The sequence below is a fragment of the Acomys russatus genome, chromosome 32 (assembly GCF_903995435.1).
Source record: "Acomys russatus chromosome 32, mAcoRus1.1, whole genome shotgun sequence".
NCBI lineage: Eukaryota > Metazoa > Chordata > Mammalia > Rodentia > Muridae > Acomys > Acomys russatus.
The window spans coordinates 30761993-30784676 of NC_067168.1; the positions used below are offsets into that span (position 1 = coordinate 30761993).

The 22684-nt window shown below is 42.0% G+C and overlaps 1 protein-coding gene across 3 annotated transcripts in view; it reads right to left on the reverse strand.

The window, feature by feature from the left end:
• Dnajc13 (DnaJ heat shock protein family (Hsp40) member C13) overlaps window positions 1–22684 on the reverse strand; it is a 108213-nt gene that overhangs the window by 21853 nt on the left and 63676 nt on the right. For all 3 annotated transcript variants that reach the window (XM_051140505.1, XM_051140506.1, XM_051140507.1), the window contains 16 exons: window positions 21299–21453; window positions 20578–20623; window positions 17929–18083; window positions 16662–16863; window positions 15326–15441; window positions 14371–14449; window positions 13329–13464; window positions 11110–11294; window positions 10611–10685; window positions 9554–9673; window positions 8685–8864; window positions 7618–7785; window positions 5367–5480; window positions 4230–4346; window positions 3493–3670; window positions 1567–1658 (listed from right to left, as the gene is read on the reverse strand). In XM_051140505.1, the coding sequence (XP_050996462.1) occupies window positions 1567–1658; window positions 3493–3670; window positions 4230–4346; window positions 5367–5480; window positions 7618–7785; window positions 8685–8864; window positions 9554–9673; window positions 10611–10685; window positions 11110–11294; window positions 13329–13464; window positions 14371–14449; window positions 15326–15441; window positions 16662–16863; window positions 17929–18083; window positions 20578–20623; window positions 21299–21453 (2118 nt within the window). The remainder of the gene's footprint in view (window positions 1–1566; window positions 1659–3492; window positions 3671–4229; window positions 4347–5366; window positions 5481–7617; window positions 7786–8684; window positions 8865–9553; window positions 9674–10610; window positions 10686–11109; window positions 11295–13328; window positions 13465–14370; window positions 14450–15325; window positions 15442–16661; window positions 16864–17928; window positions 18084–20577; window positions 20624–21298; window positions 21454–22684) is intronic.

Genomic DNA, 22684 nt, shown 5'->3' on the forward strand with positions numbered 1-22684 from the left:
ATCATTTGAGAAACCTGTTTGACATAGAATGCCCCTTAGGACTGTGGTCACAGATGGGGAGCAGTTAGGGAGGACTGGCTTTCACTGTGTGGCTTTCTTTTGCTTTAGGAGGATCTAAGTGTCCTTAGCAGCTAACACAGCAGACTGCTCTAACTTCCTTTATAAAGAATTGGTGCATCATTTGTTTCAAGGAAAAGCTGCTCCATGTCTAGCCACTGCTGTGTACGACTGAAGGCTGACGCCACCCGGGCCAGCTTCAGCAGTCCACAACACTGTATTTTAGATCTAATAATATTTCCTTAAAAAGCTGGTTACAAGATGGGGGCTGGGAGAAATGGCTCAGAGGTTAAGAGCACTGTCTGCTCTTCCAAAAGTCCTGGGCTCAATTCCCAGCAACCAGATGATGGCTCACAAGCATCTATAATGAGGTCTGGTGTCTTCTTATGGTGTGGAGGTATATATGCAAGCAAAATACTATGTACATAATAAATAAATAAATCTTTGAAAAAAAAAAGCTACAAGATGGCTGGGCAGTGGCGGTGCACACCTTTAATCCCAGAGCTCAGGAGGCAGAGGCAGGCGGATCTTTGAGTCTGAAGCCAGCCTGGTCTACAGAGTGAATTCCATGATAACCAGGGCTACACAGAGAAACCCTGTCTCAAAACACCAAAGAAGTTACAAGATACCTGAGGGAAGTAAACAATAAAGCATGGGTTTCAATGCAAAGAACATGCTTGTTAATGCTTCCTGACGAGCTTAACGACTATTCTATTAAAAATGTGGTGAGATGAAAGGTAATCTTAGGACACACCACATGATGTTTGTTTTTTTTTTTAAGCTACTTGTGTACGTGCTCCTGCAGGGTTGAAAGTGGTGTTTTCAGTAATACACCATGTGCTGAGATGACAAGGCTATCTGAGGATGACCTCTAAGAACTTACTCTGAGCTGCCTGGACAACATTACCAAGATCAGGGGCTTCCTGCTTCTGTCAACGGCTGCAACCAAAACAACATCCTACGGGACTAACGGTTTCATTCTTTTTGAGAAAGAGCCTCCAACTTCTCTGGGATCCTTACCACGCAGGGGTTTGTGGCACTCTTCTATAACCCTTTTCTAAGGGGTCCCCAAGGCTTGCTGAAACAGTTATGTCTATGCTAGGTCTACAAGGAGAGGGAACAGCTAAGGGAAAGAGGCTAAGGTCAATCCTCACGAGGACCTGGTCATAAGACACCCTTCCGGGGGGACCAGGACAGGAAACTGCCTTCTCCTCTTGTTGATCTGTGGCTACTAAACTTTCCAGTAAAGCCTCATCCCTAACACACCCCACATAGCCCTCTACCAGACACCAGGCCCTGATGCATGCCAGCGACCACAGGTAGAAGAGCTCTGAATGACAGCATTTGCTCTTTGAGGTTATAGTCACAGTTACATTAATTCAACTTCAGAATTACATGAATCTGCCCTAATAGACAAAGTGACTATAACACACAGACTTTCATCCACTTTAGAAAACCACTGACAGTAAGTGGTAGGAAGTACAGCATTCCTTAGTACAAAACACTTACCTCTAAAGCCAGCTGCTGCACCTGACCAGCTCCATGGACTCGGAGAAGAGAAAATATTAACTTAAAGTGCCCAATGCATTCACTTTCAGAACCTAGGGGATAAGAAGCAGCAGTTACTCTATTTACAGGAACTACAACTGTAGGCCTTTGGAGCACACTGTCAGCTGCTGAGAATTGTGTTCCGGGAACACTGAGGAGCAGCTGGAAGCTGCACAGGGCATCAAGCAGCAAAGTTCAGAACATGAGGGTCTCATAGGTTCGATGCAAGTCTCCCTCTAGCCCAGGCTAAAAACAAGAAAATTTTCAAATAATCAGCCCAAATATAACTTAAAATTTTTAAATAAAAGGAGATCATTTTACTTATTACCCCTATCAGCAGCCCCCATCAAGAGCCTACAGGTTGCATGCATGAGCCTCAGGACACATATAAATGTAGCCCAACACAATGTAAGCTGATTCAAAGCACTGTGTGGTTGTGTGTGTGTGTGTGTGTGTGCGCGCGCGTGCGCGCGTCACTGTTCAATTACTCACTGTCATGCAGTGACTACTAGTAGATAATAATGCTGTGCAATGTTCAATGTGTGGACACGGCTGTTGTCTAGGCCTTAGGACTACCCCCGACAACCTAATTGATTTTGGGGAGAATTGCCATCATTTGGCCTTTAATGAAGACTGGGATAGAACTCTGCCACATAAAGACAGTATTACGAGCAATGTGATATGCACACACCGAGGACTCCCCATGACAGAACAATGTTTCCATTCTTACTCACTTCAGTCCCAATTCCACACATCTGCTAGCTCTTTTGTCAACCAAACAAATCACAAGATAGAGTGTTTGCTCAGCACACATTGCCTGCTGCTGTGCAGGAGTTAAACTAATTTTTTGAGGTTCTAGATGCCTTTATCCCCCAAAGTCTGAAAATAGTCAATAAGCTGTTTTTATGCAGTCTCAAGCCACTTCCTGACAAGTCAGATCCATCCCAGCTGACCAGTGGGACACAGGACAGCATGGTGAGCACAGTCTTAACACATAGTGAGATGGTCAGCGGGGCAGTCAAAGCTAAGTTCCTATGCAGGCCCTTCCTTCGCTCTTTACTAATTGAAAAGCACACTTCCTGTGAGGAAGGGTCACTGTGCCTCAAACACCAGTCACACTTAATGACATCAGCCCCAAACAATGCGGGATGACGCTCTCTCTGGGCTTGACGTCTTTAGTAATCTCTCAGTGTCCCCTGTGAATGAATAATCTTCTAATATTGCTACTGGTTACTTGAATAAAATTTTGGCAAATGCGGAAAAGCCAAAAATTTTAATAGCACTTCAATATTCATTGAAGAGGGTAAATAAAAGAAATTTAAGCTGCAGTGATGTTGTCTGAGGTCTCCCTCTGCTGGCATAGGTTAAACATGAAGGATGTGTTGTGGTTACAGCTTTAACATGCACTGCGCCCACCCAGAACCTGTTGGGATGGTTATCAAATGTCCTTTGAGAGACATACAAGACAAGAACTCTCACTTTTTATATTTTTAGTCTTTACACATCAAAAACTTCAGGCAATTAAAAAAAAATGAGTGTCCATATGCACAGCGTACTTTGTTAAGGACCAAAGAGGCACAATTTAGATCATCTAATAAATAAATCCAAGCGTGTATATGTATATGTCAATTTATACCAGTAATGTGAAATTTCACACTAACAAATATTGCTGTCTCAGCTCATCTTCTCTTAAACGTGAACTCTCCTAAGCACAGCAGCTGGACCTCCCTCTCAGCCTGCTCACGGTAGGCGATGCATGAAGTCTGCTCCCTTATTAGTACACCACATGTGGCAGAGTAGCCAAGTCTCCAGAGTACAACTGAGAATATTCTGGAACCCCTGGCTGCCCGGTTATAAAGGTGCTACAAATCAAGTACAATCACACACCTGGGTTGTATTTGATGACATTTCTCAGCGCCTCCAGAGCCATTTCCACTCTCGGTAAGCGGTCCCCATGCTGCTCCGACTCCACTTTAGCAGCATGAGTGATGGCCATGAAGGTGTGGAGGTACTGGGCCTGGGAGCCTATGTAATCCAAGAGACTTGCAGCAAACTCTTTTGGAACCTAAGGCAAGCACATAAACATATAAATGTGAGTTGTTTTTTTTTTGTTGTTGTTGTTGTTTGTTTGTTTGTGTTTTTTAAGACACGGTTTTTCTGTTATCTTGGCTGTCCTGGACTCACTTTGTAGACCAGGCTGGCCTCGAACTCACAGCGATCCTCCCGAGTGCTGGGAATAAAGGCATGCGCCACCCCGCCTGGTGAAACATAGCTGTTTTATGAGCTTTATCAAACTCAATTCTTCATCAATGTTGTAGCTCTTTAATGCAGTTCCTCACGCTGTGGTGACCCCGACCATAACACTATTTTGTTGTTATTCAGTAAGTATAATTTTGCTGCTGTTACAAACTGTGGTGTGAGTATCTGATATGCCACCCTGTGAAAGGGTTAGAAGCACTAATCTTTGAAGAGACTCGTCAGCAGTTAAGTGTCCTTATCCAGGACAATGTATAAAGAGCTCAGCAGGTAAAGAGTGCTAACTCCACTCTGTGACCTCTGAGAAGTCAGCAGTCCTCAGTAAGTACCATCAAAGGCTCAGATAAAATGAAAGGCCGAGCACTCACCTCTAGCTGGAAAGTTGGGACTTCATTATAGACTCTAACAAAAATCTCGCCCACAATAAGTTCTTTGGCATGGTCACTGTAGACAAATTCTGCTCCATAAGTTTTGTCACAGTCACCCTTTAAAAAAAAAAAAAAAAAAAAAAAAAAAAAAAAAGAAAGAAAAAATAAGAAAAGAAAAGAAAAATCAGACTGTTAGATGTAAGAAGTTAACGTCCAGTTTGTAAATCTACCCATTTTGTTTAATGATGCACTGAACACGTCGAGACATGCACTCACTGAGAGGGCAAACGCGGTGGGACGCACGCACTAGTGCATGGCTACAGCAGGCGCAGCGGAACAGGGTTTTACTTCTGCTTAGACTATTAGGACTCATTCTGACTTCTCAGAAGATCACCAGGATGAGTCAAGAACTAGAGCTGGCGTATAAAGCAGGTGTGACATGCTCTTCTCAGTCCTCCACTGGACATTTGGCTCAGCCAAATTGGGGTGGGAGGATAGAGCTGGCTGAGAAATGAGCACTCTCAACTAGGGGTTACAAGTAATAAACTGAATTAAAGTGTCCAACTCTCCCAGTACATCGCATCTTCTCCACTAGAAGGTGGTAGTAGATAAGAGATTTGAAATGTCAGTTTTGATAATGGAAGCCTTGACTGAGAGGAAAAGCAGCTCAAGTGAGCAATGCTTTTGGGCACGACACTAGTTAAAAAGATGCTAACTGTATGTAAGTAGTGATAATAAAAAAATCCTAATGTAGTATTTTACAGGTTTGCTTTTATTATTTTTAATTACATGCGTGTGCCTGTCTGTGTGGGTTTGCAAAGGTGAATCCAAGGGACTCTGGAGGCACATGCATCAGAAGATACCCGGGATGCTGGAATTACAGGAATATGAGCTGGCTTATGGGGGCTGGGAATAAAGCTCTGATTCTCTGCAGAGCAGTATGTGCTCCCAGCTGTGGAGCCATCCTCACACTCTGAAGTGCTACTTCATACAATACCAAGCTACCCGTGACGTGGGCCAACTGAGAGGTGGCCAGAAGCTGTTGATTTACTGTCTAATTGGTAAATAGCACATTGCTTCATCAACACTGATTCCACCAGAATAAATCATCCAAGAACATGTAAAACATTAACATACCTTTTTAATCATATTTTCTTGTTGTGACTCAAGAAATTCAAGCAGTTCTGCCCTTGTAGAGTTGTTCCACATCAAATAAGGGCTCTCTGTGTTGCTGTTAAGCATCTTCAGGGTCTAGGGAAACAACATTACTGTCGAGAGATACTCAGGGGGCCTTGAGTGTAACAGTCTGCGGTTAGGACCTCTGTAACTCTAACAAGCCTGCTGATGCTCTCTGTGTTGCAATTAAGAAAAACCAAGGCTACAAAAGCTGACGTTATTTGTCACAGGTCTCACATGAATAAATATGAACCTGGAACCGAAATCTGAGCCTGACTGCAACCCAGTTCTCAGTCTTAGTTCTGCTCTTGTGAAAATCCAGTACCTTAAGCATTTAGTTAGCAGTATTTCTAAAAAGTCATACTATACTTTTTTCTCAATACATATACTTGAAAACAAAATCTACATCTTTATGAAGCACACTCCCAAGAAACGAAAATAAAAAGTGGGGTGGGGCAGCTTGGATTGCCTGCCTACATCCTGACTCCAGGCCAAGGTGAGAAGCTCTGCAGGCAGAAGATGCTTCCCACTGGCCATCTTCAACTGTAAATGTACATACATATTCCACACTTCAAATGTCTAAATGACAACTGTTCTCATTTCCAGAACTCTAGGTCAGGAGGAAAGCAGCGTGAGTATGTGTGGTGGTTTGAGTGAGAATGGGCCCATAGGCTCACATATTTGAGTGACTGGTTCCCAGCTGGTGGAACTATTTGGGAAGGATGAGGAGGTGTGGCCTTGTGGAGAAGGTGTGCCACTGGGGCTAGGCTTTGAGGTTTCAGGCTCAGTCTCACCTTCTCCCTGCCTGCCACCTTCAGATAGGGATGTAAGCTCTTGTGGCTACTCCAGTGCCACGCCTGCCTGAAGTCACGTTCCCTGCCATGATGGCCATGGACTAGCCCTCTGAAATGTAACCAAGGCCCCAATTAAATGCTTTCTATTAAAAGTTGCTTGGGTCATGGCGTGTCTTCACAGCAACAGGAAAGTAACTAAGACAGCATGTATGCTTCATCATTTACAAAGCCATCCAAACCTTACTTTCAAAGATTATAGACTACTCGGGGAAAAATAAATGATTAGAAACGTCCTCACACAGACCAGGCAGCTTAAAATAAAGACCTCAATAAATATAGATAGAAATCATGGAAAGATTTGGTTTTGAAATTAAAAATAAATTAAAAAAAAAAAAATGAAGGCTGTAGACAGTAGCCATTAACGTGCTGGTACTTCTGGAGAGGATATTTGCAGTCACCAAAAAGCATCAAACTAGAGAGCAGAATAATGCAGGGGGGAACACAGCTGGCTCATCCTTAGGGGAAAAGAAACCCTATTCCAGGCCAAGGCACGCACCAACAAAGCAAGTGAGGGCTTAGACTCTAAACATACTTGGAACTGTAGAAGCCTGAGGACATTCTCCTCACAAAAAGTTATAGACGACAGCAGTGAGGAAGACAAAAACAAAAGAAAAGAAAAAGGAAAACTGGCCCTCTCTTCTATTCTACCAGGATGACCACAGCCTAAGGTCTGGTGCAGATCCACTAGTTTTCTAACACCACACATGGGGTCTGGCCTGTTTACCTGAAATCCTTGCAGTTGGACTTTTGAGACAGGTCTCCTTACTTAACTTTTCTGTATGACCAATCTAAGTGCCATGTTAAAGTCTTTTAAAGCTTCTTTTACCTAACAGCACACAGCACCTACCTAGTGCAGCTTTACAGTTTCACTCTTTAGTCCTCACCAAGAGGACATGCATGTTGTGAGGTTGCTAGCAGTGCTTGTCTCATTACAAAGTGATGTATAAATGCATCTGTGTGGGGACGTGGCTGTATGTATTTATTTTCAGCATTTCAACCTTGACCAAGTATAAGCTATGATGACTTAAAAAGAAACATCTAAACAAACTTGGACCCTGACTGGAAACATCACTGTAAAGTCAGTCTCGTGGCTGAGCCTTCTGTGACTCAAGGTTGGTAAGAATTATGGTGGGCTCTGCTGCTGAGAAACATGAAGCTAATTCTCTGTCCAGAGCTTTGGCTCAGGGTCTGTTGTCTCTGCCATAAACCCACAGCACACTCGTTTTCTTGGCTGAGAGGACGAGCACGTGCATGAATATTCAATCCCCAGGTTTCTTAGAGCCGTCGCAACTATCCTGTCCTCTATCACTTGAAGAGTTTTGCACTGTTTCCCAAACCCAGGTAGCGCTGGTCCATACCTCAGTAGCACTGGCCACAGCAAGCTTTCTAGCAATGTAGGGTGTCAGCATGCCAGCTAAACTCTTCCTTACGGTTGGATTTTCTGGGGTTGCTTGGTCTTCGGACAAATACCCACCAAGGCGGCTCAGAGCACGGACACTGAGTTTTGCGAGACTGTTGGCTACTTCCTATTTAAAAAAAAAAAAAACAAAAAAACCCAAATAAACAAAACAAAAACCAGGACATTAAAATACAAGTTGTCTCCTTACATACGTGGCATGCTAACCTGTATGTAAGTAGTGACAATAAGAAAATCCTAATGTAGTATTTTACAGGTTCGCTTTTATTATTTTTAATACTATATATACTATAGTCATTACTATATAGAAACATTTTAAGATCGGAACAGCCAGCACAGGTGTACCAGCATCAGCACCACAGAACGTAGGCACTCGAGATTTACGGAACCCGCCCCCCAGCACCCACATGCTCATCTGTACTCAATGCACTAGCTTACAGAATCACTTGTGAGCGAGATAAAGAGGGGGAGATGAGAAGGTAGAGCTGACTGCTAGATGCACATGCTGGGAACATGAACAATGAATGATGACAAATATGAACCATGAAATAGAAAACAAACTGTAAAAACCAGACAAGTTCAAAGGTGTTGGGGAGAGCTAGTCCCAACAGCCTGATGAATTATTATATTTCCCCAGTACATAAACTGCACAAACATAATTCTGAAATCGTGAAGTTGACTCTGAGTAACTAAGAAAACAGCAAATGATCTCTATTCCTTAGGATTCCTTGCTTTAAATCTTTCAAGCATATGTGGTTAAAATCAAAAGTGGTTGGGCATGGTAGTGCATAGCTATAATCCCTGCCCTGGAGAGCGGGGGAGGAGGATGGTTGGGTTACGCATCTGAGATCACTCTGGGCATATTTAAGGAACTCATCTCAAACAGATGTTTGCCAGCTTCAGGGACAGTTAACAGCTACCCTGGAATATAGCAGCATCTTTGAGTGGCTCAAGCTTTGCCTTCCCAATGATGTACTAAAAGTCTTCATGGCTTTAGGCTAACGTTACCTGCTGGTTTGTCTCTTCATTTTTCTGAATGCCACTCTCTTCCAATGTATAGTCATAGTTAAACAGATAACCAAGCAGATGCCACAAAATTCCAGCCTGAAATAGATGTGTCTGTAGCCAGAAGTCCACAGCAAAAGAACTAACACAGTCCACGGCAAGGGCAGCGACTCGTGGGATACACTGCAAGGAGAAAAACAGAGCTGACTTGCAAGGTGAAGAACACTGCCAAGGACACCAGCTAGGGATGCATGCCCAGCTGGGTATCTTTTTGTACAAAGTGTCTTATAGTGTGCAGACTCTGAAAATCAGCTTTCTCAGCTTTCATCTGAATGCAATGGCACACTGACAGCAGGCTTGCTCCTTCTAAACCTTCTGAAGGCACCGAGCGGAAGCAGCTGAGGAACTCTGTCCCAGCTACCTCACTCCAAGGTCCATGCTTCCACCGTTTTACTCAACATAGCTGACGTCTCTCTTCCCAGTCAGCCAGAGCACCTTCAGAGATGGCTTCTCTCGGCAGTTCTGGGAAACAGCGTGTTCTCAGATCTCGGAAGCCTTCACAGTGAGCAGTGACCACACAATGGGTTTTACAAAGTCCTGCCCTTCTATTAGATTTTAGTTCTGTCTTCTTTTTTTTTCTTTAGAAATTAAGTCAGACTCATTCCTTCTAGCGACTTCACTCCAGTCTTATTTTTTTGTGGGCCAGAACAAGAACAAACCCATCATTTCCAGCAACGTTTTTAGAAAAATACTCAAGAGATACAGCAGTTTACTTAGAAATAATTTTGGGTAAGCACATGCTGTCAATCAAGCATGGCTATCTGAACAGAACCCCATAGTGACTACACCCAGAGAGGAGAGGTGCACTATACCTTGCCAAAGTACAGCACCCGGCAGAGGTCCTTGATGATGCCCGGCATCTCTGTGATCTTCTCCCGGCACTCTTCAAACTGTGCGGCCACACTGTAGCATCTGCTTATGTGTCCACAGACCTGCAGACAGGACAAGAGACACAGCAGTCAGGGGCGCAGTCCTTATGTAAGACGCAACAAGATGGATCAGGACAGATGTGAGAGCGAGGCTTAATGTTGTATGTGACGCTCCAATATTAAACAGGACATTTTGATTAAATTAACTGAGATCTTCTCATAGGTTTCTTATAGGTGCAGAGGTCAGCGTACCACGGACAAACACATTACGGCCTGTTTTTGTGCCACCACCGGCACAAAAAAATAGTTTGTTTAAAAAAAAAAATGTTAAAAGTGCTATGAAAACAACAACAACAATCAAACACAAAAGATGATGCAACAGAGAGTGAAGACCCAATGCCCTAAGAACCTCCAACTTACATTTTAAAGAAGCTCATGGGATTCTTAGTTACGGTATTAAACACTGAGGATAGTGTAAATTCTTTTCGCACAAGCCACTTCAACAGAGCAACTGCAACTCAAAGCCAGTCCTCAGCTGACTTGTAGCCTAAGGAAATGAAAGGCCAACCAAAGGCCACGCTCTATACGCTAGTGAATTCATGATGGGTTTTCTGTCGAAGAATCAAACTACTTCAACCTTGACAAACACCAGTCAGTTAATACACTGGGTGGAGGACAAAGGAGGAAACCAGAGGTGCAGAGGGGAGTGAAATGAGAATGACAAAGTGACGACTGGGTGACGGGAACTTGAAGGGCCAGCACAATGCTCCATCGTTTTTTCTTTTAAAGAGAAAGGTTACTGTAGTGAGGACAGTTAGTGTCTTTGATGTAACCCTGCCTGACAATCACATCTGCAGCCTCATTCCTCATTCTATGCTGAGAAACTCATGCTCGTAAGAGTGGGAGGGCGGAAGGCAGTAGCCTGTGTTTTAGGGAAGACCCCAGTTGAAATCTGAACTCCCCACCCCAACCCCGTGTCTAACGTATAGCTTAGCCTTACCTGCACTGACATGTCATTTGGCTTACTGGAGCGATTCAAGACAGCTACGCAGCGACTAAATGCCTCCTGTAACACCTGTCAAGAAAGCAGTGTGCCATTAACTCTCCACTTTGACTTGAAGGGTAAACCTTTTCTAGTAGGGATAATAACATATAACTTCTAATGTCACGTGTTTGCTAGCTAAACACTTACTCGATTGACATTTGTTACATAAGCAAGTAAATAAAGGGCCTCAGGTTTGCTGCTTTTTAAAAGCATTCCCAGGAACTACTTTATAAAGAACATTATCTTTACCATCTCTGAGCCCTATACAATGAGCTCCATTCTGCCTTTGATTTTGGCACTAGAGTACAGAAACTATGATGCTATGCTATCTGCTGCAGTAAAGGAAAAGGAAGAACTGCACCGTATGGATTTGTACTGAGAGATTCTGTATTGTCAAGAGCCACTTGTGTGCCTGGACAAGTGTGAAGATCAGCCTGAGGGTCGTCCCTGTTACCTCTAACCCGTTCTCTCTCCTGAGCTCTTCAGCGTTGAGGGCTGAGCAGTTGACTGTGTGGAAAGCCAGCTCTGCAGCAGCAGGCAACAGTGGTGACTCTTTTGAGAAGAGGAGGTCATCTGAAGTCTCCATTGTTATAGTCCTAATTAGCATGGGATATCCTGCATATTTATAAGGCTGTAACTCTGAAATAACAGGACAGTGTTAAGGTCACACCACGGCTCAGTATGGCACCTCAAAAAACAGACAGTCTACATATTAAACATCTCCAAATTTACCTTTCCTTTTTGGTGAACTCATGTAGTGAATTACAATATTTCTGGTGAATCAACTGAGCTTGGCATGGAAATAATTGATTTTGCAGAGTATCCGCTTTGTTATCCATGTGACCTCTGTAATGTTTCACCTGATTGCATGCTGCCAGACACAGCATGTGCTCCAGCAATCACCCTGGCATTCAGCGTAAGAACGAGATTCTGTGTGGAGTGCAAGTTAGCACTCGGTGATCAGCTTTTCAGAACAGGCTCCCCGCTCTTCCTATTTTACTCTTTGTTTTAAACATTTATAAATCCTGAAATATGAATTGTTACTAGAAATACCAAATAGAAAATATATGAACTACTTGCCTAATTTTGTTTTAATAAGCATTGCCAGAGATGCTGGCACTTATAGGTATACGATGAGAATCTTTTTTTTTTTTTTTAAAGATTTATTATTATGTATAGCGTTCTGCCTGCATGTACACCTGCAGGCCAGAAGAGGGCACCAGATCTCATTATAGATGGCTGTGAGCCCCCAAATGGTTGCTGGGAATTGAACTCAGGATATTCCAAAGAGCCGCCAGTGCTCTTTGACCTCTGAGCCAGCTCTCCAGCTCCCTACAATGAGAATCTTAAAATCAGTGTTTTTTTTTTTTAAAAAAAAAGCTATTAAATAAGGCAAGGATATGCAAATAATCAGCCATGATATATATTTTTGTTTCTTATGTGCATGAGTGTCTTGTCTACATTTCTATATGGACATTTGTGCATGTCTCACGGATCCCTTGGAACTGGAGTTACGGATGGTTGTGTGCCATCATGTGGGTGCTAGGAACTGAACTTGGGTCTTGTGGAAATGCAGCCAGTGCTCTTAACCACTGAGCTATTTCTCCAGCCTCCTAACCATGATATTTTTAAACATCTCTGTAATTTCACTTGAAATAAGAATAAAGTGTTTTTTTATTTTGAAGTTAATCAATAATTACCTGTCTTAATTATACTGTTTTAAGCTTACTTACGAAGAACAAAGTAAACATGCATGCATGAGTATCTGTGTTTACAAAAGAAACGGTTTAAGGGTTTTGACACAGATTTGTAACCTCACTCTCAGTTCTGGAAGCCATATAACTAAGAAGCTTTAAGTACATGCTCTCTTCAAGACATATCCAAGGGTGTAGTGATCAAGCTCACCTCAATGATCCAATTGCTAAATTCTCAGCTGTCCCTTCCAAAAGCCAGCTGAAACTCTCTCTCGTCTTACGTTCCCTAGCCATCCCCATGCCGTCCTCCAGTCCCCACTGAGCACTCTTCCTTCCTTCCTTCCTTCCTCCACATCATCTTACACTGTCTTAAGCCAATAGATTATCTGCTATATTAAACCCAACAAAGAATTAAATATTTCAACACCGCCTTAGATATTCTGAGATATTAACTGCTAGGACTACTACAGTGGCCCTGAAAACATTTAGACAACCCTGAAATGACACTTACGTCGCCAAGACCAGTGTTTTTCTAACTATTCCAAAGGACACAAAGTCTTGAGAGTGACAGTGTGAAATGGACATTCTTTTCAAGTTTCTTCTGTTTTTTAAGACCCAAACCTGCTTGCTGTTTGCTGCCTTCTGAGGTTGCTGGAGCCAGGGCAGGCAGTCTTTCACCTATAACTGAAAGTCACTGAGTGACCTTCGATTTTTGACTCTATTTACTGTCTTGTATGTCAGCTAGGGTGGTGCTGCTAGATGGCGTAAGCACGCAGCCCCACAGAACAGGCAGATGGGAAGGCCCATGGCCGGCACTGCTAGAGGTCTTCCTCTACAACACAATGCTTTCCGGAACCGAAAACTCAAGTCCGAGGGTCCTTTGTAACAATTCCAAACCTACTAGAATATGCTGCAGAACAAGTGAGTCAGTGAAGTTAGCTAGAAAATAAGCCACAATCTGTCAAGTCACAGGATTTACCTTCTTTATGGCGGTTGAAAAGGATGCTCTGAGTTTTCAGAATTAAAATTATATTCTCTGGATCTGGCCCATCCACTATTTTTGTTGACTTGGTACATAAAAATTCATATGCCTTATTTACTTTTTCAAACATGTCCTGTATGTAAAACAATTGGGTTTTTTATTGGAATTTTTCTGATTAAACTTAAAACAAGACATAATTGGCATTTGGCTATTATAATTTCCCAATTTCTTTAATTACTTTCATATTAAGGAATTCACTCTAAGTGCTACCTCGCTGGTATACTGTAAGAGGAAACTACATTTCCCCTGTAAATAAGTATCCAAGAATTTCAATTTATGTAAGGAAATATATTTACATAAAAATCTAACTGTCCCATTAAGTGTACATGAACACACATATACTAAAAAGCCTGGGGATGTAGCTCAGTTGGTAAGGTGCCTGCTTGGCATGCATGAAGGCCTGGACTTGAAGTCTAATACCGAGTGAGCTGGGCATAGTGATAGGTGCTTGCAACCCCAGAGGGCAGGAGTAACAAGCTTAAGGTCATTCTTGGCTATATGAAAGCTAGAGATTAGCCCGGGATATATCAGATGCTGTCTCAAAACAAAAACAAACACCCTAGAACTCCTCGTATATACCACAGACTGACTCAGTGCAGAAAAATTATTGATAAGAAGTATTGTTAGTTTTATTCCTTAAAAACATTTTTATTACATTTTTGTCTGTGTGGGAGGGGGCAGGGATGCCACCACCACCTCATGCGTGGAGGTGAGAGGCAGAGTCAGTTCTCTCTTCTCATGTTCCAGGCTCTGTGGTAAGCTGATTCTCCAGAGCAGCTGTCTGGACCTCCAGTGCTACTGTATACCGAGGCTGTGCCAAGCACTGTGTTACACTCTACTATCTGACTTAATCTGCAGACTGAGAAACCCACCCACAGAGAAAGCACAGGCTGTGGCTAGAAGCCTGTTCACACTGAGTACGTAAGATGAGGCCGCTGGAGCAGAGGCGAGTGAAGCCCGCCCCAGAGGCAGCACGTACCCTTCCTTCTGGGTTCTTATCCGGATGGTACTTCTGAGCAAGTCTGAAGTAGGCTTTTCTAATCTTGCTTTCATCATGCCTGGAAAGAGGGAAAACTATCTGTGAAAAAGGACGAACACAATCCTCTAACATGATGTTGCAATACGGTCGGTCACATGTACACATCAGGAAATTACTATTGATCCCATATTTGGAATTGATCATATATTAGACATCCAATTAAGTCAAGAAAGATTTAGGTAACATTATAGTCTTATGTTATCTTTATAAGTGAAATAAAAAGCTAAAAGTTCTCTAATCAAGGTTTAACTTATAAAATTTAATTGTTTACAATATAGTTTTAATAGTATCTATTTTTAAAAATTACAGAATTGTATTTGGGATTTGATAAGCTAAGAAGTATGCTTTAAAATCCAACGATATGTCAAAATGTCTAAAATGCCACTGCAAACTGTGTAATTTTAAGTTACTATGTCAGTATTAAGAGAACATTACAAAGACATTTACTCTGTACTTTAAAAAATGCCTGTTAGGCCATTTTCCTCCACCACGTGTAGCCACTGTAAAACTCCCCAGGAATGTTCCTGATCTGCATGCAGTGTCCTGGGCATACTTCCACCAGACCTTTCCCAAGCCCAGCATACACTGGGGGAAGAAGCAGGAACCAAGTACGGGCATGAGCACCGCATGCCAGGTGAAGGCTAGGTGCACTGCCTACAACAGTCCAAGTAATAAAGTGCGATAGATACCAGCGAGGACAGAAGAGGGTGATTTGGTTAGTAAATCTGTAATACATCAGAGTTGGTGACCAGAGTTCCAGATTACTCTCATAGGCCGTGTGTATCAATAAGTAGGCGAAAGACTTTAAAATGGCTGTTTAAATGGAATTTCATCTTTAGGCTTACTGTCTTAAGCTAAAGCAGGCACCTAGTACCGTAATACTGAAATTACTCACAGCCCCTGGCCTGCAGGCAGATTTAGCACTTCGTAAGCATCGTCTATGGACATCATGGGTGGCTTTTTTTCTACTTCCTTCTTCCAAGCATCAAGAGAATCTTTCAGAAGCTTAACCTTAAAGACAGAAGAATACAAGCTGTGTCCAGTAAAGTAATTAAGAATATAACTTTAGGTTTGACCAATATTTGTGCTGTACAACATTTCTAGGCTAACCAATTAACAGTTTATTGAAATACAAAAATCTTAATGTTGGAGGCCAGGTTATTTGTTACAGAACTTCCTTCTGTTTAGGTTATATTTTTATTCTTTACCAATGTATCTGTACTGTTAACTTTTAAATAAACATCTGTCAAACACAGAAAATCTCAAAATTAGTACAAGAGACACTGTACTAGGAAAGCAAGCACATTGTGTAACCTTTCTTAAGGTCACCTACATATTAGTTATATGCTGACATTCAAACAAATGTAAGGCACCAAGAACTGACTGAGCTTCGCAGGGACAGGAAGACAATGGCCAGTACTTATTTCAAGCTATGTGCCGAAGGAGCTCACAGCTTTACACAAGCTGAGGAAGCACTGTGCAGAGGCAGTGACTTGTAGCACCAACAGCAAACGTCTGACATCTTTTAGATGGCAAGTTCTGCTGCAGGAAAAGCAACAGCATGGGCACCCAGACTTTCCACCCTTTCACAGATCCAAGGGCCCCAGGTTAGAGGAATCCCAAGGCCACCTAGGACTGGCAGAGAGCACACAGGGCAGGTCCGTGCTCTTGTATGTACTGGGGGTTGTGTTTATGCACTCCGTGAACACTCCTTTACAGACAGCAGTTCATGTTTCTATCCAGGAGAGGTTAGGAGGGGGGGAAAATCTGTCAACACTCTGAATGTACACAGACCCTGCATCAGTCAACCTCAAGTGGCCTGAGATACTGAATACCTGTGAGTTCAGTCTCTCTCCCATAGAGATGGGTACCAGTCTGGGAGTGAAACTTGTCTAGGTCATAAAAGATAAAACCTGTAAAATCGTAAATACCTTCCAGAGTTCAAAATCTATCCAAATGCATTAATGAACTACTCAGTACATGTTGCTTAAGAGAGAGTGAGTGATTTGGTCTGTCTGTCCATCTGTCTTTGAGACAGTCTCACTGTTGTTTAGGCTTGCCACAAACTTTGGTTCAGGCAATCTTCCAGCCTGACTCTCCCAAGCAGTGGAGACCGCAGAGATGCAGCACCATGACTACCTAAAGAAGCCACAATCCTCTTCATCACAGGAGGAAAAAATAAGTGTTCAGAAATTGTTTTTACAGTTTAAGAAGGAACAAATTGAACTTACTGGGTCTTTAATTGGCCAATCTGGAAACCGGAGTGTATCACAAAGTTGTTTGAGGTAATAAATATTACAAAATAGTTCATTTTCTAGCTGTGGATAATTGATAACCGGGATGGGACAGTATTGATAAAGTGCTCTCGTGTTACTCTGCAAGCGAGGCGTGAAGTCAGCAAGATGGGCAGCAATCTTCTCTATCATGAGGCGCCTACAATCACAGAAGTGTCCATTCAGGCACTCTGAAGGATTATTTTACTTAAAGAGAAACATAGGTCATCATGCAAGAAGTTACACAATCTTTAGAACTACTTTGTTATAAAGCAGAATTAAAGGTTACTCAAGAGTACTTAATCATTCAGTGTATATGTAGTCGTCCCTCCTACACCTCAGCCATTACAAGGTCAGATGGTGTCTGCATGTGTATCAGGCAGCGGAACAGCTAGGGACTAAGGCTTGCTATTGCCCCCAAAGATGCTTACTACACAGCATTATTTATCTAGCCTTAAGCTAAGCAGAACTCAATCTGGTAAGAAAAATATTTCAGAGGAACTCAAACAATTTAAAAAGGAGAATATTACAAAAGCAATTTTTAATTTATTTATATTCCTAGATATTTCTCCAATAAAAATAACTGACACACAGAACATCACCATTAAAAAAGGTGGCCAGCATTAAACAACCCTAAAAGTCAACCTGGCCTAGAAAGTCAATCATAATAAATAGGTGGCATGGAGAATGTAAAGTTGTCCTGAGAACTGAGTGACTCAAAGATCAAATGTCAGGCACTAAGAGAGATGAGGGCTTCAGAGGCAGCCATCACCTTGGACTTATGAGCAGCCAAGCCTCCCATGGGCAGGTGAGGTGGTCACTACACACTACCATGTGTTTGTGGGTCTTGCCCTTTTCTGTGCTTTCTTAGGCCTTTCCTTGTACTGTCAAAACCTGCTGGCTAGGAAATGCTCACCAAAATTCTTGTGGGCATCTCTAGTTTGATCTAGTCTATGTATGTAGGCAAAATCTGTAGAGTACAGGCCTATTTTTAAGAATCCAAAAGTTGTGGCTTGACTTGTATTGCCATTAGTGGTTAACAGGCCACACTCTTATCCAAAACTCTGTTAATAGTAATTTCTATCAGAATAGACGCTCAGGCCTTGTCAAAACCTATCAGCTGAATTAGAACATATGGAGCTAGGAAGAACTCTTTTTGCAATAGAAAGCAAGCCAGGTGATGAGCAGCAAACACCAAGCATAAGCACAAGCAGGAGTCACTCACCTCATCTCGCTGCTCCAGATTGCTTCTGGAGTGTCAAATTCACCGAGGAAAATCTCAGAAAACTTCTCGGGTTCATAGTTTTCTAGGTAGCAAACCATTGCTTCAGGCAGGATATGTCCAAGTATACTTCTCTGAAAAATATCTTGTCCTTTAGTCTTAAAAAGCAACAAAAAAATAGGAAAAATGTAGTTAGAAACAATGAAATTACCTTTAAAATATGTGATAAATGAATAATTAAGAGTATTTCAAGAAAAGACAGCAAGACCAAAGCGTGGTGGGGCACACCTTTAATCCCAGCACTCCCAGGGTAGAGGAAGGTGGATCTCTGTGAGTTCAAGGCCAGGCAGCCAGGGCCAGAGAGAGCCCTTGTGTCAAAACAAACAAATAGACAGACAGACAGACAGTACAACTGGAACAAATCACTTCTATGCTCTAGGGAGCTGGAGAAACACAGTGAAATTAGAAGCAAAGGCCAGCAGTTTTACAGTAGCCTTAACCTTCGCAGGGATTATGTGCACCACCACACAGTACTGAGGATGACCAGCCAACCTTAGACCATGAGGAACAATGACGGACAACAAGGAAGAGCCATAAAGACACTTACCATCTACCTTGGACCTGCTGCATTCAAAATCTAGTAAGTCCAGCTCCTTTCAAAAATTATTTCTTGTGTGTGTGTGTGTCTGTGTGTGTATGTGTATGCGCACATGCCAGGGCATGCTGTGGAGGTCAGAGAACAACTTGTAGAAGTAGGCTCTTACCTTTCACCATGTGCGTCCTGGAGACTCAACTCAGAGCTCCAAGCACCTTACCTGCTAAGCCATCTCATCTCACTAGCCCTTTAATCCAGTCTTTCTTTTCTTTTCTTTCTTTCATTCTTTTTTTTTTTTTTTTTACGATTTATTTATTTATTATGTATACAGTGCTCTGCCTGCAGGCTAGAAGAGGGCATCAGATCACATTATAGATGGTTGTGAGCCACCAGGTGGTTGCTGGGAATTGAACTCAGGACCTCTGGAAGAGCAGTCAGTGCTCTTAATCTCTGAGCCGTCTCTCCAGTCCCTTAAATCCAGTCTTAAGAAGATGCTCTCTAAATTGTGCATAGAATTTAAGATGAGGAATTTCACTTAAAGTAATTATAACTATCTGGATCGAGAAGTCCAAATCTGCCTCACAATTTAATATGCCATATTTTAAAATTCATTTCTCTTAGGATGGAAACCTGGTCCCAATGAGCATAAAAGCCTCTCTTCCTTCCACCTAGTAACACACTTTCCTTCTCCAGTATAGAGTAGAGATGGGCTGCAAACAAGCATTTACCACTTGGTGCAGAAACAAATTCAAAAGCAAGAACGTTCACATTTTGGCAACAATAGTGATAAATTTTAATTGTTAAATTGCTGGGTGAAAATCCTTTCTTCTGTTGTCTAAAGTTCTATTACTTGGTAATTCTTACACAAAGAATATTGCTGTAATTAATAAAAATATTTAGGGAAATAATTTCTAAAACAAAAGTGTTGAGGGTCTGAGGAGACATCTCCGAGGGTAATGTGCTTCCTGGACAGGCATCAAGACCTGACTTGAGATCCCCAGAACCCACATCAAAGCCAGGAGGGCAGCATGAGCTGTAACCCGGCACTGGGGACGAGGGAGATGACCCATGGAGAGGCGGACGCTGAAGCTCACTGATGAGCCAGCCCAGGCAGACATCAGTCTTCAGGTTCAGTGAGAGACCCTGTCTCAAAAACCAAGGTGGCTAGACAAACATGTCAGGTTGACCTCTGGCCTCTACACAGGTGTACAGGAGAGCGCATACACAGGTGCACACACAATCCCACGCCCAGGTGTTAAGATATTACCTACATATTGATGCACAGAAATAAAGGAGAAAGGATGTCCAAATGACTGCTACATTAAGTATTGCTATTTTTTGCTTACAAAAGCCCATAAAATGCTGTTTCAGTTTAACAGCACCAGGCAAGTTCTGTCACTCTTGGGGCTTCAGTGGCTACTCTATGGAGCCTTCATTACTGTCTAGTTGCTAATGTCAAAGTGGTGCAACACTCTCCAGTGTCTCAAACAGTGGTTTGTTCTGGGTAAAATCTAAAAATTAAATGCGCTAACATAAGCCAAGCAAACACATGCCAGTAACTTTTTGACAATAAAGTCTCTCTGTAAAATATAATTATAGGTAATAAAATTTCAGGTTGATGGGCCTCTTAAAGAGAGTCATCTTCTTTTGGCTCTCAGTTTTCTGAATGCAAGCACAAGAGCACTCTGCTAGCACATGAAACAGCCTGGCTTCAAAAAGGAAGCCTCCCATCACTTCTGCCTTGGGATCTGAACAAAAGGAAGCCGCAAGCATTAATGAATCTTAAGAGATTTCAGTATACAACAAAATCTTTATAAAAACCACTAATTTAACTCATACTCATAGTTGTGGCTTCAATGTAAGCATACTTCATTTTCATTTTAAATATCTGCTTATTAGCCTTTTGTGCACAGATACTGCAAAGGATGTGAATGAATTACCAAATGCTACCTGTCCTCAAGTACTTATGGTAGGAACCACACACACCTAAACTATCTGGGTGCTGAATCAGCGCACTCGGTGCCTGTGCTCAGGGGTCCGTTAGTTAACGTGCTTACCTCCTCAGACTTGAAAGCCTGTTTGGTATGTGTGTATTTCAAAAACCTAGAAAGGAAAATAAATTGTTTTTCAGATGGAGAAACTTACTAGGTTTTAGTGATCTTACGTTTCTAAAGACTAGATCATTAGTAAATTTTAAAAAGGTTAAAAATAGAGTTAAAAGGAAAACTCATAAATCTGTACTCAAATTAATTTCTGATTAAGGGAAGACCTGAAGCTAGGCACAGTGGTGCACACCTGAAATCCCACCACTCAGGGAGGCAAAGGCAGGCAGATCTCTAAGCTCGAGGTGAGCCTGGTCTATAAAGTGAGTCTAGGAACAGCCAAGGTTACACAGAGAAACCCTGTCTCAGGGGGCAAAAAAAAAAGGGGGGGGGCCAGGAAAGACTTAAAATGTGCTATAAAGACTTGAAATATGATCATCTTAAGGCTACATAGTAATATAAAAAAATATTCATTTTAGACAGCAAAATATAAAACTGCATGCATAACAAATGCATTTATTTAAATATATGCATACATATAATAAAATAAAATCCAATACTACTTCTAGTAAACTGGCACAATTCTGAATAATTTCCCACCTTTTCTTCTACTTTCCAAATTTTTAGACATATTATTAGAAAACTATTATAATGAAAAAGCAATGCCGTAAGAGTTCCTATTAAGTGTGCCCACATATAACTGAGGTAATTTAAGACAGTTTCTTCATGTTCTTACCGAGCAACAGGAAGCACGTTGGAACCTGTATACATCATGATAAAGAAGAACACGCCACTGAGATAGAGTCGAGGTAACTGTGGATTATCTTGCATAATGTGATGTAATAAGATAGCGACCTTCTCAACAAGGATAGGGTCAAAGGTCAGCAGTAGCTGAAAAAGCAAATAAAATGTCTTGTTTGGTGAGTTATGCTGAGGTTATCATTTCTCACATCCATGGGATGTACCAGACTGAAAATCAACTTAAAAAAGGTTCATTCTATATTTAATGCAGATAGTAAAGCACTGTTAAGAACTCATCAAAATAGGATCAGATAAAGACCGAAATGTGTCTGAAGCTAGTTTTGTTATGCTGTTACAGGTAACGCTGCTTGTTTGAGAGACTCTCTAATGCACATGCATACACAAGTGTGTGCACACACATACACCATACACAAGTGTGAAGATATCACACATTCAGGTTCCTGGATATACATCCTTCCCCAGTATACTTGGATTAACAGCTCAATTTAGAATACAGAACTAGAGATGGTTTTGGCAGGTGAGAGCACCAACTGCTCTTGTAGGGGACCTGGGTTTGGTCCCCAGCACCTACAATGCAGCTCAAAACCAGGTGTAACTCCAATCCCGAAACCCTCTTCTGGCCTCCGAAGGTACCAGGAACACACATGGTATATAGACATTTATTTAGGTAAAACATCCATATACATAAAAGTAAATAAATCTTTAAGAAAAAAAAAAAGAAACAAATGTAACTTGGGGTTCAGCTCTATGAAAATGGAATGGATTATAATGAAATAAAGACAAAGACTATAGTAAAATCAAGTAATTTAAAAAATATTGTTCTAGTGTATTAAGAGTTTTGGTTTCTTCAAAAAACAGTTATGTTATGTGAATATGTTTTTGTTTTAATCCCAGGTGTGGGATATGGGCTGCTTCAGTTTGTCTGCACTGTTAACTATGACTGTCCCGCACTAGCAGGGGTATGATTTGTGCTAGCTGCAGATAGTTTGAGTCTGGGAACTCTTGAGAGCTTGGAGAGGGGCTGGGATCGTGGTGGTGGCGGTGGCGTGGGAGGAGGAGGAGGAGGAGGAGGAAGAGGAGGAAGAGGAGGAGGAGGAAGAGGAGGAGGAAGAGGAAGAAGAAGAGGAAGAGGAAGCTGTTGTTGCAGTTTGAGAAGCTGGAGAGATCCTGACTGGACTTGCCCCAAAGAACCTGACAACACTAAGCAGCAGGAAGCAGTCTAAAAATGCTTCTGCCTCTCCTACCTGGTATTAGGGTACTGGAAGGAATAAGGGTGGAAGGGAGATAGAGATATAAGAACCCCAATAAAACAGACATAACAAATACGCCTACACTCTAGTTTGGTAACACACGAGCGACC